The sequence below is a fragment of the Diabrotica virgifera genome, chromosome 3, assembly GCF_917563875.1.
Source record: "Diabrotica virgifera virgifera chromosome 3, PGI_DIABVI_V3a".
Classification (NCBI taxonomy): Eukaryota; Metazoa; Arthropoda; class Insecta; order Coleoptera; family Chrysomelidae; genus Diabrotica; species Diabrotica virgifera.
The window spans coordinates 175,110,589-175,123,259 of NC_065445.1; the positions used below are offsets into that span (position 1 = coordinate 175,110,589).

General features: G+C 30.7%; 1 protein-coding gene across 3 annotated transcripts in view; it reads right to left on the bottom strand.

Annotated features, from left to right (window-relative positions):
• The window catches only part of LOC126881404 (solute carrier family 2, facilitated glucose transporter member 1-like), a 204,468-nt gene that overhangs the window by 66,664 nt on the left and 125,133 nt on the right, over positions 1-12,671 (bottom strand). For all 3 annotated transcript variants that reach the window (XM_050645664.1, XM_050645666.1, XM_050645665.1), the window contains one exon: positions 5,638-5,757. In XM_050645664.1, the coding sequence (XP_050501621.1) occupies positions 5,638-5,757 (120 nt within the window). The remainder of the gene's footprint in view (positions 1-5,637; positions 5,758-12,671) is intronic.

A 12,671-nucleotide genomic window follows, 5' to 3' on the forward strand; every position in this document is an offset into this window, starting at 1 on the left:
ACCGCGTTTTTGCGATTGAAAATAGAGTAACATTTGATAAACAAATTCCATATCTTAAAAAATATTAAATATTTTTGGACCAATTTTTTTTTTATTAATACTGATAACATAGCGCAACTTCTCCTGTAAAATAAGATATTTTATAGTGCTTATTTAAAACGCTAAAAATATTTTTTTGCAAATTTGTTTTTAAAGTTTTATGTATAATTATTTAAATAAATAGGGGGTCAAATTTAATTTAGTAAGTCTTATGTGACAGATTTGCCCTTCAACTTTGCAGAAAATATTACTATAGACCTTCATTAGTAATTGAATGACCTCAGCAGTTGAAAAAGTAATTTTTTTGCAAAAATGACCCCTTTTTAATTATTTAAACAATGATCCCCTTGTATGATTTGGATACTTTTTTGAAAATATCTTTTGTATCCACCTAAACTTTGATATAAAATTTGTTTCAACCTGTACGAATTTACATTTTGATTTACATGTAGTATAATTTTATTTTACTAGACTACTATGTTAACATAAAATTTTCACCCATATTGGTTTATTTTTATAAATATTTATTCACTATTAATAACAAAATTGTTTTCTATTACTTGCATTTAGCACGCCTATGAGTTAATGTCACATTCAAGTTATGTCAAACAATCCTGAAGCACTGTTGCCAAAGTTTCGCAGACCTTACAAAAAAAGGTATGATACTATCTCCCGAAGTTATATTGATGACGCGCTACTGTATGCACTTACAAGTGATTATTTTATACTGCGTTCATGTACATGAATAACAAATATGCTTAAATACATAATTCACGCTGATTGTACAAGGCCCCGTACGTGTACATTGTAATTAAGACGTATAATTTCATCCAGTTGGATAACGAAAACAGAATTGACAAAAGACGTTAGTATGTCAGCAAAGGGCTACATATGGGCTACAATGGAATAAACAAAGGCTTCGTTGCTCAGAATCGGTGGATTGGGCGCCATCATCTTACCAAGAAAATGGAAGACAAAACAAAATGAAAACTAATGACAACTAAAACAATATAATATGATACACATTGCAAGAAACAGAGAGTTAATGGAAAATCTGATCGCTAACATCCAGTAAGTTTCAAATAGGTTTGTCTCAAGTCTCATAGATTCTAATAATGATAACTTAAGGTCTTTCTTTTGAATATGGAGAATTTGATACTGTTCACTAAAAGAATGATTATTATCTAGAAGGTGAAGTGCGTACATCGATTCTGTTTTTCTATTATTGAAAGCCCTTTTGTGTTCCGCTATGCCTTTGTAAAAGGTTCTGCCAGTTTGACCGATGTAAGTTTTTGGACAGTAACCACATGTCAGGTTGTATACACCACTATGTAATTGCTTTCTCTTTTGGCTCTTGTCCTTAATATATTTGCCTAAGTTTTTGTTAGTTCTGAAAGCTGGTGTTATTTCTTTCTTTCTTATGTGTTTAGCTATTTTCGTTGATATCATGCCGATATATGTGGTGGTAGAGCAGAATCCAGAAGAGCTTTTTCTGCGGTAGTGGGAAGACTAATTTTAGGGCTTTCTTATGCAGATTTTGATTTAAAATTTTGTTTATTTAAGTTTTTGTATTCAGTTAGGGACTTTAAAGTGTAGACGCATTGTAAAAACCCATCACTTGAGAAAGGCAGTCTGCCGAAACGGGTGTAGTAATATTAATGTTTAATAAATTTTGTGGAAATATTGAAAACAAAAGTTTTCAATGTAGTATATATATATATATATATATATATATATATATATATATATATATATATATATATATATATATATATATATAATAATATAGCTATACAAAGTCCGCAGATAGTGTGCTACTTTTTTTATAAACAAAATGGCGCCCGAAAATCGTGTTTTTTTCAATTATTGCTCTATAACTCCGAAGATTTTAACTTTACAACAAAAACACTCAAATAAAAATTCACTGCAATTAAATTCTGCATAGGGATATGTTTTTTCCGATATGCTCCGACGAAAATTTTCCTCGAAAAATGAGGGTTTTCCCAACAAAATCTTTAATTTTCAAATAAAATTTTAGATGAGTAATTATCTGCCAATAATTAAATAATTTGGTGACTTAAAAGCCTTCTTGGTTTAGATTATAGTTCCAGAAGCTGATGAAAATTGAATGAATATTTTAACAACAATTCAATTGTTAACTAATAATTTACGGTCGCAATAATAACCAAAATAATTATGATACACTGATCCAACTTTGAAATCTTATAAAGATGAGATGCCTATTTAATATTTTGTCGACAAAATATAAATTTTTTATTTTTTTGCACAATCTTTAAATGTTAAAAAAAATAGTTATAAACAAATTAACGTTTCTCAGAAAGTTTTTATTATATTCTAATTTTAAAAAATAGTTAAAATGCGTATTTCAAAGATCTTGAAAATGAATGCTTTAAAACTTTTGCAAAAAAGTTATGAAGCAGCAAAGTAAACATACGATTACTACGTTGTTTATATATTTTTTAATTCTTTCAAAGCTTAAAAGTGAGTTTAAAGTTAAATAAATTAAGTTAAAAAATTAAATAATTATTTACAAAAAATATCGATTATTAGTTTAATGGTTATATTTTAATTAAAGATTATAAATATATTTTTTTGTAATTTACACGCGCGAAAGTACACTAATACAGTACTGTAGCTAAAATTTTCACTCGAAGCGACGCGACGACCGCCGTTATTATATTATTATGTATGCTGCGTGTCAGTCGCTTCGAGTGAGTGAACATTTTAGCTCCGGCTCTGTATCAAGCCTACTTTCGCGCTAAAAATTATAAAAAAAAATATTTTTAATCTTTGATTAAAATATAACCATTGAACTAATATTTGATATTCTTTGTGAGTAATTAGATTGTAGCACAGACTCACTTTTAACCTTTGAAACAATTAAAACAAATTATAAACAACGGATCAATCGTATATTTACTTTGCTGTTTCATAACTTTTTTGCAAATAGTTGAAAAAAAGTTTTAAAGCATTAATTTTCAAGACCTTTGAAGTACGCATTTTAAGTATTTTTTAAAATTAGGATATAATAAAGAATTTCTGAGAAATGTTAATTTGTTTAAAACTATTTGTTTATAACTAAAATTTATATTTTGTCGACAAAATATTAAATAGGCATCTTATTTTTATAATCTTTCTAAGTTTGATCAATGTCTCATGATTATTTTGATTGTTATTACGACTGTAAATTGTTAATTAACAATTGAACTGTTGCTAAAATATTTGTTTAATTTTCATCGGCTTCTGCAATTATAATCTACACCAAGAAAGCTTTTATTTCACTAAGTTATTTAATTATTGATAAATAATTACTTGCCCAAAAAATTAATTTGAAAATTCGAGATTTTTTTGGGAAAACCCACATTTTCCCAGGAAAATTTTCGTCTGAGCAAATCGGGAAAAACATGCCTCTATGTAGAATTAAATTGCGGTGAATTTTTATTTGAGTGTTTTTGGTGTAAAGTTAAAATCTTCGGGGTTATAGAGCAATAATTAAAAAACACGATTTGGGGGCGTCATTTTGTTTATAAAAAAGTAGCACACTATCTGTGGACTTGGAATACCTATACCTTGGAATATACCTTGTAATATATACGATCATAGTATTCGATTCCAGCAATAAAATTGTTGGTAAATAACCTTTCCTTGTACTTTGCTAATTAGACCAGAGTATTAACTATTTTTTTTTCAAAATTTATAGATTATGCAAAAAACGAAAAATTTATATTTGTCAATAAAATATTAAATAAGCATCTCATCTTTATATAATCGTTATAAGTTTGATCAATGTATCATTATTTTGGTTATTATTTCGATCGTAAATTGTTAATTAACAATCGAGTTGTTGCTAAAATATTCGTTTAATTTTCACCGGCTTCTGGAATTACTATCTATACCAAGAAAGCTTTTATGTTAGTAAGTTATTTAACTATTGATAAATAATTACTTACGTAAAACTTTATTTGAAAATTGGAGATTTTGTTGGGAAAACCCGCATTTTCCGAGGAAAATTTTCGTCGGAGCAAATCGGGAAAAACATACCTCTATGCAGAATTTAATTGCGGTGAATTTTTATTTGAGTGTTTTTGTTATAAAGTTAAAATCTTCAGAGTTATAGAGCAATAATTGAAAAAAACACGATTTGTCGGCGCCATTTTGTTTATAAAAAAAGTAGCACACTATCTGCGGACTTTGCATATGTATATTATTAATATATAGGATCTTATAATTCCATTTCAGCAATAAAATTGCTGGTAAATACCTTTTCCATGCATTTTGCTAATTAGCCCAGAGTAATGTTATATTGTTAGAAGTAAGTACGTTTACTGCTTCATTGCCTTGCCTATTTCTAAGTTATTGAATGTTTGAAGTGATTACAAGACCTCTAATACTAGACCAGATAATACGCATTTTATTGTTTTACTAGAAATTTTAATTACGGTAAACAAAAGGTATGCCATGAAGTAAAATTTAAATTTCAAAGTATCTTTATTTTAATTTATACAGAAAATGGGAACAAAGGTTAATATTAAAGATAATTATGATAAACACGTGATGATTTAAAAATGTATGGTAAAGTGGGATTAATGATTAGAAATAGGATTATTGATCTAATCCCTAATCCTCATTAAAAATACTTTATCTAGAACTATAGATACATAATGCATTGCAAGATTTTTTGTTTTACGTAAAAAATTCCTTAGTATCATAGAAATACTGTCGTAAAATTTTACTAAGAAATTCGAAATAGATCCGAAGTTACAGCTGTATTAATACCAGTACCTACTGAGGTAAAACTCGTTTGTATACAGCACTGTGTGCGACGCCTCACCTGTGCAACTGCAACTCGACAGTTGCTTTCTAAAATTTCTGCTTTCTAAAAGCGAGCACATATGATTGAAATTTATCGAAAATTATTGTTTTGAAAATAAAAAAAATGCCTGGATCTGGTGGTTATTTAAAAGGCAGTCGAAGTAAGGGTATGGATCGAAATAATCATGATATTAAAAGAAAATTCAAAGGTAATCAGTTTACTGCAAGAAACAATTATGAATTACCCAGTTCCAGCGAGACATCAAAAGAGAGTTCAGCACGTTACTTTTACTTAAGATTTCTTGATATCTGTTGTGCTCTTCCTTTTTCTGCGTTTGTACTTCCCTAATACCTACTACCTATATCATGATGTTCCATCTGCCACTATTTTTTCCAGATTGATAGATGGAATTGGAACATTTTAAGACTTAACCACCATGGATGTAGAAGATTGGAGAAAAGATATGATGGACCTAAGAAGCTAGAGATAAATCGTACGATGAGCCAAGACCCACGAAACTAGTGAAGCTACAGAGAGAGAGAGAGATAGAGAGAGAGAGATAGAGAGAGAGAGAGAGAGAGAAAGAGAGAGAGAGAGAGAGAGAGAGAGAGAGAGAGTATATAGAGAGATTTATCTCTTACACCATTTATATAGATTTATGTTCTTCCTCATATTAAATGACAAGGTACTAATAATTAAAACAGCATGTCACCAGAACTGGTCTCCATTAAATTTAAAACAAAGTGCATTAAAATGTTACCCACCTCTGCAGGAGTATTTACAACGCCTATATTGTATCCTACTGGTAATGACAGTCCTATCGTTGTTGCCGTTCCTGCCAATATCAACAGAAACGTCCATCCGGGGCGTTCTATGGAAATATCCTGCAAATGAGAATATTTATAATTAAATATAAGAACAGAAGGTTTACAAAATCTGAAATAGTTATTTTCCTAACAAGTGCAGAAAGTCATTATTTTCCGCACGCGACTGCAGTTTGCCGAACGACGCGAAGCGGGAGTTCGGCAAGCAGTCAAGTGCGGAAAAGAGACTTTCTGCAAGAGTTAGGAACAATATTTTTTCTAAGAGTCTTTAAAAAATTACCAAATCTTAATCAATTAATTTAATTAATATGAAAATACATACACAAATTAATTCTTTGACAAGTTTGTCAAAACCAAACTTTCAATATAATTAGTTAGCATGACGACGATCTTGGTTTCCATGACGATGATTCAAAACGACTGTTATTGTCTACCGATTTGACTTTCGAATATTATGTCAAAATAATTTTATTTCATCGAATTGTCGAGTTAATTTCATTAAAACAGGAACACAATAAGATATATTTGAAATAAATTAGTAAATAATATCTAAATATTAGTTTATTGCATGTATTATAATTACTTTAAGGCCATATTAACATATCTAAATTAACACGCGTGCGGAAAAGTAAAAACCGCGTGCGGAAAAGTAACACGCGTGCGGAAAAGTAAAAACCGCGTGCGGAAAAGTAACACGCGTGCGGAAAAGTAACACGCGTGCGGAAAAGTGAAACTTTCTAAACTAAAATGCGTGCGCGAAAGTAGACATTTTTGCACGCTCGTAGAAAAAATATTTTTGGAGATTAATAGGTACATTAAAATCTACAAAACTCGAGTAAAATTTGATTAAACAATAACAACTGTGAATTTTTTTATGCAATTTGGCAGTATTAGCGTGGCACCAATAAAAAATTCTAATGAGTATATTACAGACCTCCCCTTTAAATGAAGCTGGTTGTCAATTCAGCCAATTCACAAACCATTAATCAGCCCTGTGATGTATCACTCAAGTTAAATATAGCGTTAAGTATTTACCTAATCCTATCGTAAAGTTATACTCGTCGAACTGGTGTGATGTCTCATATTTAATTTAACTACTTGCGTTACTTCTTGAGTTATCTGATGTGTCACCTTCCATTTTCTAACACGAGGTTATACGTGAAGTTACGAGATAATTATGTAGTTATGTAAGGATTTGTAAGGTTGGGTTCATCTTTTGACTTGTTTTTAGAAATGAAGTGAATAAATAGCAATTAAAAAACACGTAGGTAATAATAAAATTCAAACAATAATTAAAAATAAAAAATATAACTAATTTACAGGAATACAAAACTCCATTGTATGACGAAGGGGTTAGTGAAAACACTAGCATAGGTATCAAAAGAAACAAGCTTTCCTAATATTGGGACCGTGCAAGTTCGGCAAAGCGACACCTGGTTTCTACGCTCTGCAACTTTATTCGCACTTTTAATTATATTGGCCAATTATATTAGTCCTGGTTACTGGATAATTGTCAAGGCCATAGCCCAAAAAAATAATAAGAAAAAATAAGATTCAGGTTATGTTATTAAAACGTAAACAATTGTATGTAGTAAATAAAATTAGTTATTAAAATGCAGTACTGCAAGCAAAATACAATTAATTAAATTTACCTTTATTATATATTATATATAATAATTGCATATCATATCAATATTGTGGAGCAACATATAATTTTTCTTTTTCAATGACAGTAGATATGAAATGTACGTCAATTTGACAACTTCAATTGACAATATGAATTATTTAAGAAAGTTGCAATATTTCTCCGCTATTCGCGCACGATCGTTTAACGTATCCCTTCCAAGTACTTGCACACCGCGAATACAAAAGACTGAAGATACCGGAGGCACGAGAAGACTACGTGAGAATTAGGAATAGAGTAAACCAAGAAATAGATAACATCAAGAAATAACACTGGGAGAAATTCACAAAAGATACGGAATACGAACTCTATGGATCCCAGAAAAAGGTGTGGAAGATGATAAGGAGATAAAAACAGAAATGAATGAACTTGTACGGATAGATAACATTACGGACGAACCATGGACTGAGCATTTCACGAAATTATATGGAGAAGGAGAAGAAGAGAACAGAGAAAGAAACATTAACGAAATTCACGATAGGGTACTAAGATCAGAAGAGGAGCTACAAGAACGAATAAAAAAATTAAAAAATAGAAAAGCACCTGGTCCTGATAAGTTAAACAATAAACTGCTAAAATATAGAGGAACAACACTACCCAAATGGCTCCTAAAATTATTCGTCGATATAATAAATATCGGAGTATTACCAGCGGAATGGAACGAAAGTCTCCTGCTACCAATACTTACAAAGGGAGACTCGAAAAATACTGAAAATTATAGAGGCATTAGTCTGATGAATTAATAGTAAATTAAAATTGTTGACGGCAGTCATAAAAGATAAAATCGAGGAAAAAGCGAACATGACAGATGAACGACAAGGTGTAACGATTAGTTATTACCATCGTTACTAAAATATTTATTCCAATAGGAACTAGGTATGCAACCAACTTTACAGACAATTGTATTGAAAGTTGCAGTTGATCGACGACAAAATTGGTAACTTTTGGGGAATTCGGAACCTAGAAGTTGGTTTGTGTGTCGATACGGCTTCCGGCTGACGTGATTGTCATTGCAGAAGGGGCTATTCGTCACTTCAATCTCGGCTGTTGTTGAAAGCAGACCCATCACACCAGTGGCCATTACAGAGAATATAAAATTTTAGGTGAAATGTTTGAATAGAATATAAGTTTACGTGGGAAGAAGTTGTTTTGTTCTTGGTTGTTAAGTGTTTTGAAAAGAAGAGGTTTTTTTTGTTTTCCAACACCTTTTTGAAGAGTAATGGGTATGTATTAAAAAAATTATGTTTTTCCTTAAATAAAAAAATAACCCTGTTATTCATTTCAAATATCTTACATATATTATCTTCAAATGAATTGTTATTCTTCAATCATCAGATTTGCAATACTTCAATACCATCGCACTTATTTTTTTTTCTACAGAGAAAAGAATTCTTTCTAACTATATACTTCCAGTTCAAAATCAGTTTGGAATCAATGACCATTCTTATTCTCTCATTTATATAACTCCTTAAAGTAATCTTGATTACCAGATTCATATTTACTTGTTCAAATACTTCCTTATATTCGTTTAAAAAGGCTCTTTCCAGTCAAGGATAATCAAGGTCAATGACATTTCAAGCAAGTACATCAAACTTCATTTTTTCTTAGATTTTTTTCTCTGTCAAGTTCTGATAAGGTGGTACACCTTTTTGCAGAGGCCCTGTTTCTTGTGTGGTCAAGGCAATCAGCTGATCAAGGTTTGTTTTTTTAGCCACTGGTGGAGATCAAGATTAAGTCAATCTTTTTGAATATGGAATAGACGATCATTTTGGGTTATTTGGCATTGGATGGATTTTATTTTTTTGTTTTTTGGAGATAGACAGTTTTCCCGGTGCTAGGAAGTACCTCCTTGTCGCACCACATCTTCGTACCTTCTGGTTGGTAAGAAGTACTCCCCCTAAGGTAGAGGAAACCCGGAAGATACCTTAGTTGGCTCTCCCGCATCAACTTAACCGGAGTTTGGAGAAGCCACAGGCCTACTGTTTGTAGAAACGACAGGTTTTATTATTAAAATTTACATTTTCAATTCTTTTACATAACATATTTCAACTTTAACATTTTTAATAACATATATAATCTTAATAATCATATAAATTCATTTTTCTAAAATCAATTAACGTGATCATAATCAATATTTTTCTTTTCAACAAATGTTATATGTCATTTTCATTATTGTATTTGTATTTTATTTTATTTAAAATAGTCCGGAGACCATAACCTATCTGGTAAGATACTGTGCACACTATCTCGGTTATTATCACAATATATCAGTATTGTCCGGTGTGTCATTCCGATCAGATGTGGGATTGTCAACCAATATTGTAATCCACCTTAATAATAAGTTTTTGTACACACATATTTAGATCCATTAACTGTCTTGGTATAATAAATTCAATATATTTGCTTTTCTCTACTGTAATATCTGTGTAATAGACAGGAGCGTACTAGCTTAGTACGTAAGTTGGTTAGCTAGTTTATATAAAATTGTATATAGGGGTTATAGGTATTTTTTTTTCATTAAATTTGTTGGTTGTACATACTTATATGTTTTATTATCCTACCTTTTTAATAATATTAGTTAGGTACAGCAATATAGGTCACGTGGAGAGGACTATATTCAATTCTTCCCTGGCGCTCAACACTACTTCTGAATATCTTCTTGGTCAATAGTTCTTTTCTTTTCATTACTCCTTATATTAATTTATTTTCTTTATCATTCAAGTATTTCAGTAGGTACCGTCTTACTAGGGCGTGCAAATACGGCCTGATCCTCCCCTGAGCCCTACTGTTTAGTCTCTTCAATTTCCAGCTAGCCTAGTTTGAGGAAACTTCCATAAATAAGTAACTACCCTTTAAAGCTATATCTATTCTGCCACAACACAACTTCGTTTTTGTTGCAAAGGCTTCCGGAAGAACCGCGGTATAATATACGCAATTTTTATTATCAGACAAATAATGGAAAAGTGGTTTTGTGGATTTAAAAAGTGCTTTTGACAGGCCTAATAGCCAAACTAGTTTATCTTGAAATCGGATCTGGCCGGTAACCTATACAATTTGACACAGATTAAGAGGATGGGTACGTATTTTCGGCTGCAATGCTATTCAAATGGGGATTCATTTTTTTTGAATCCTGAGAAAACTAATAAGTATTTTTGAAAAATTTAAATGCAGAATGACAGATTACGTTATTAGCGAGGGCCGAAAGTCCCTGAGAACTTCTATAATGTTTATTTTAATAAGTTACAAGGGTAAAAAACTAAGAGAAAATGTAGTGTGATTTTTAATTTCAAATATCTCATTCGACAGAAACTTCTTATATATTCTAAGTGACTTTTGGCCCTCGATAATAATTTAGTCTTTCATTTTGTGTTTAAATTTTTTAAAAATATTTATTAGTTTTTTCAGGATTCGAAAAAAATGGGCACCATGTCCGTGGTGATATTTTCCACATTGAACATTCGCTATCTTTGTCATACAACGCAATCAGTCGAATATAATGTTATGACAAGACTCAAGACAGTGACAAGTAGAGATGTGTCCGACCCGCTATTTTGATATAGCAGTTGATTCTGCTACTGCTTTTTAACGCTTTTACGATGATAATAAAATCAATCAAAGAGTTGTTTATTAAATAGTATTGATAGTGTATTTGAAAAATAATAATTGATTTAAGGCGTACAATTAATAAAAAGTTATTTATTGTTTATTATTATTGATGGAAAATCCAAGTATTTAAAGTCATTAAAGTTCAAATAAAAGCATTATTTTATAAGAGTTTGTTCCGATAACCGTAAATAGGTACGAGTTTAGCTATAAAGTGACCATGGTGGCATAAAACGTAGTAAATGCTAATGCTTCACGTACGTACTACATTTTTGAAGATTTCACTACACTTACAAAGCATTTGCTTTTCTCCGTAGTATTTGCTATTATTTACCAGATACATATAAGAATATACTACGCTTTTGAAGTATGTGCTTGTTTAGTAGTATGTATTTTGCTTCAGTTTAAGTGAAGTTGATGGATGGACGTCTTCGGTGTAGGTATTTTTTTGTCACAATATGGCAACATTTATGAATGTGTGTCATAGAAAAATTTACAAACTAAGAAGAAGATTCTTAATTTTTGGGGTCATTCTTTTATCAGATAAAATTTAATAATTGTGAAGAAGATTAACAAATAACAATTGTTCATTTTTACTCATGTACAATTCTAATAATTTGGTACGTAAAAATGTGAATTCACAAATCATGGAAAACTAATTCCATCACGATTGGTGTAATACAGACACGGCTGGCGCTACGCTTTGTAGTAGATACTTCAGGTCAGCAGTAGGTATTTCTGTTGTGTAGTAAGTTCTTCTCAACAAAAGCACCTACTTTTATGTAAAAGAAAATGCTACAAAGTAGTGACTATTTGCTGAAGCAATAGCATCTACTATGTTTTATGCATTATACCCATTTTCTTGAGTGAATTATTAAATGTTGACCTCATATTTTAATAAAGATGATTTTAAGATTTTATAATTAAAGCTTTCGCTTTTTACGGAGAGTTTTAACGCTTTTTTTTTTCTGGAAGAAAAATAATAAAATGATATTTTCGGCTCCTTTTCCTAAGTGACTTCTCTATTGAGGTCAATATGGCAAATTTCTCTCTATTCTGGGCTTAATGAATTAAGTCATTTCCTGTTGTGTGGGTTCAATCTCTGATGTTTCGTAGCCAAGATTTTTTCTTTCTTCTTTAACCCTTTTACCTTCGATCTTGCCTTCTAATATTACCTGGAGCTGCTCAAATTCCCTATGGCGCATTATGTGTCCTAGATATGACGTCTATCTAATTTTGATAGTATTGACCAGATGAGCACGTGTGTTTATTATTTTCAGTCATTTTTCATTCGTGGTTCTGCTGGTCCAGCTTATTCTTAACATTCGGCGGTTCATCCACATTTCGAATAAATTCCATTTCATATTTTCACTATAAATTTAAAATTAATTTGAAAAATACAAAAGCAATTAATTTGATTTATGTAAAAAAGTACTTAGGTACTTCAATTGAGCTAACCGTATATTTCTTCGCTTTTCAGTAACACATTTCTTGTAACAACGTCCCATATTTAAAATTTAGGCAAATAAAGAAATAAATAAAGTCTTTATAAATTAATTGAGTAATACTATATTTATACAACGCAGTCCTTCACATGTTCAAACCTTATCTAAGCTTTCCATGGTAACAGTATATTATTAAAATAACTTTACAACTTTTTTTCTTTTTCGACTATTTGTATAGTATA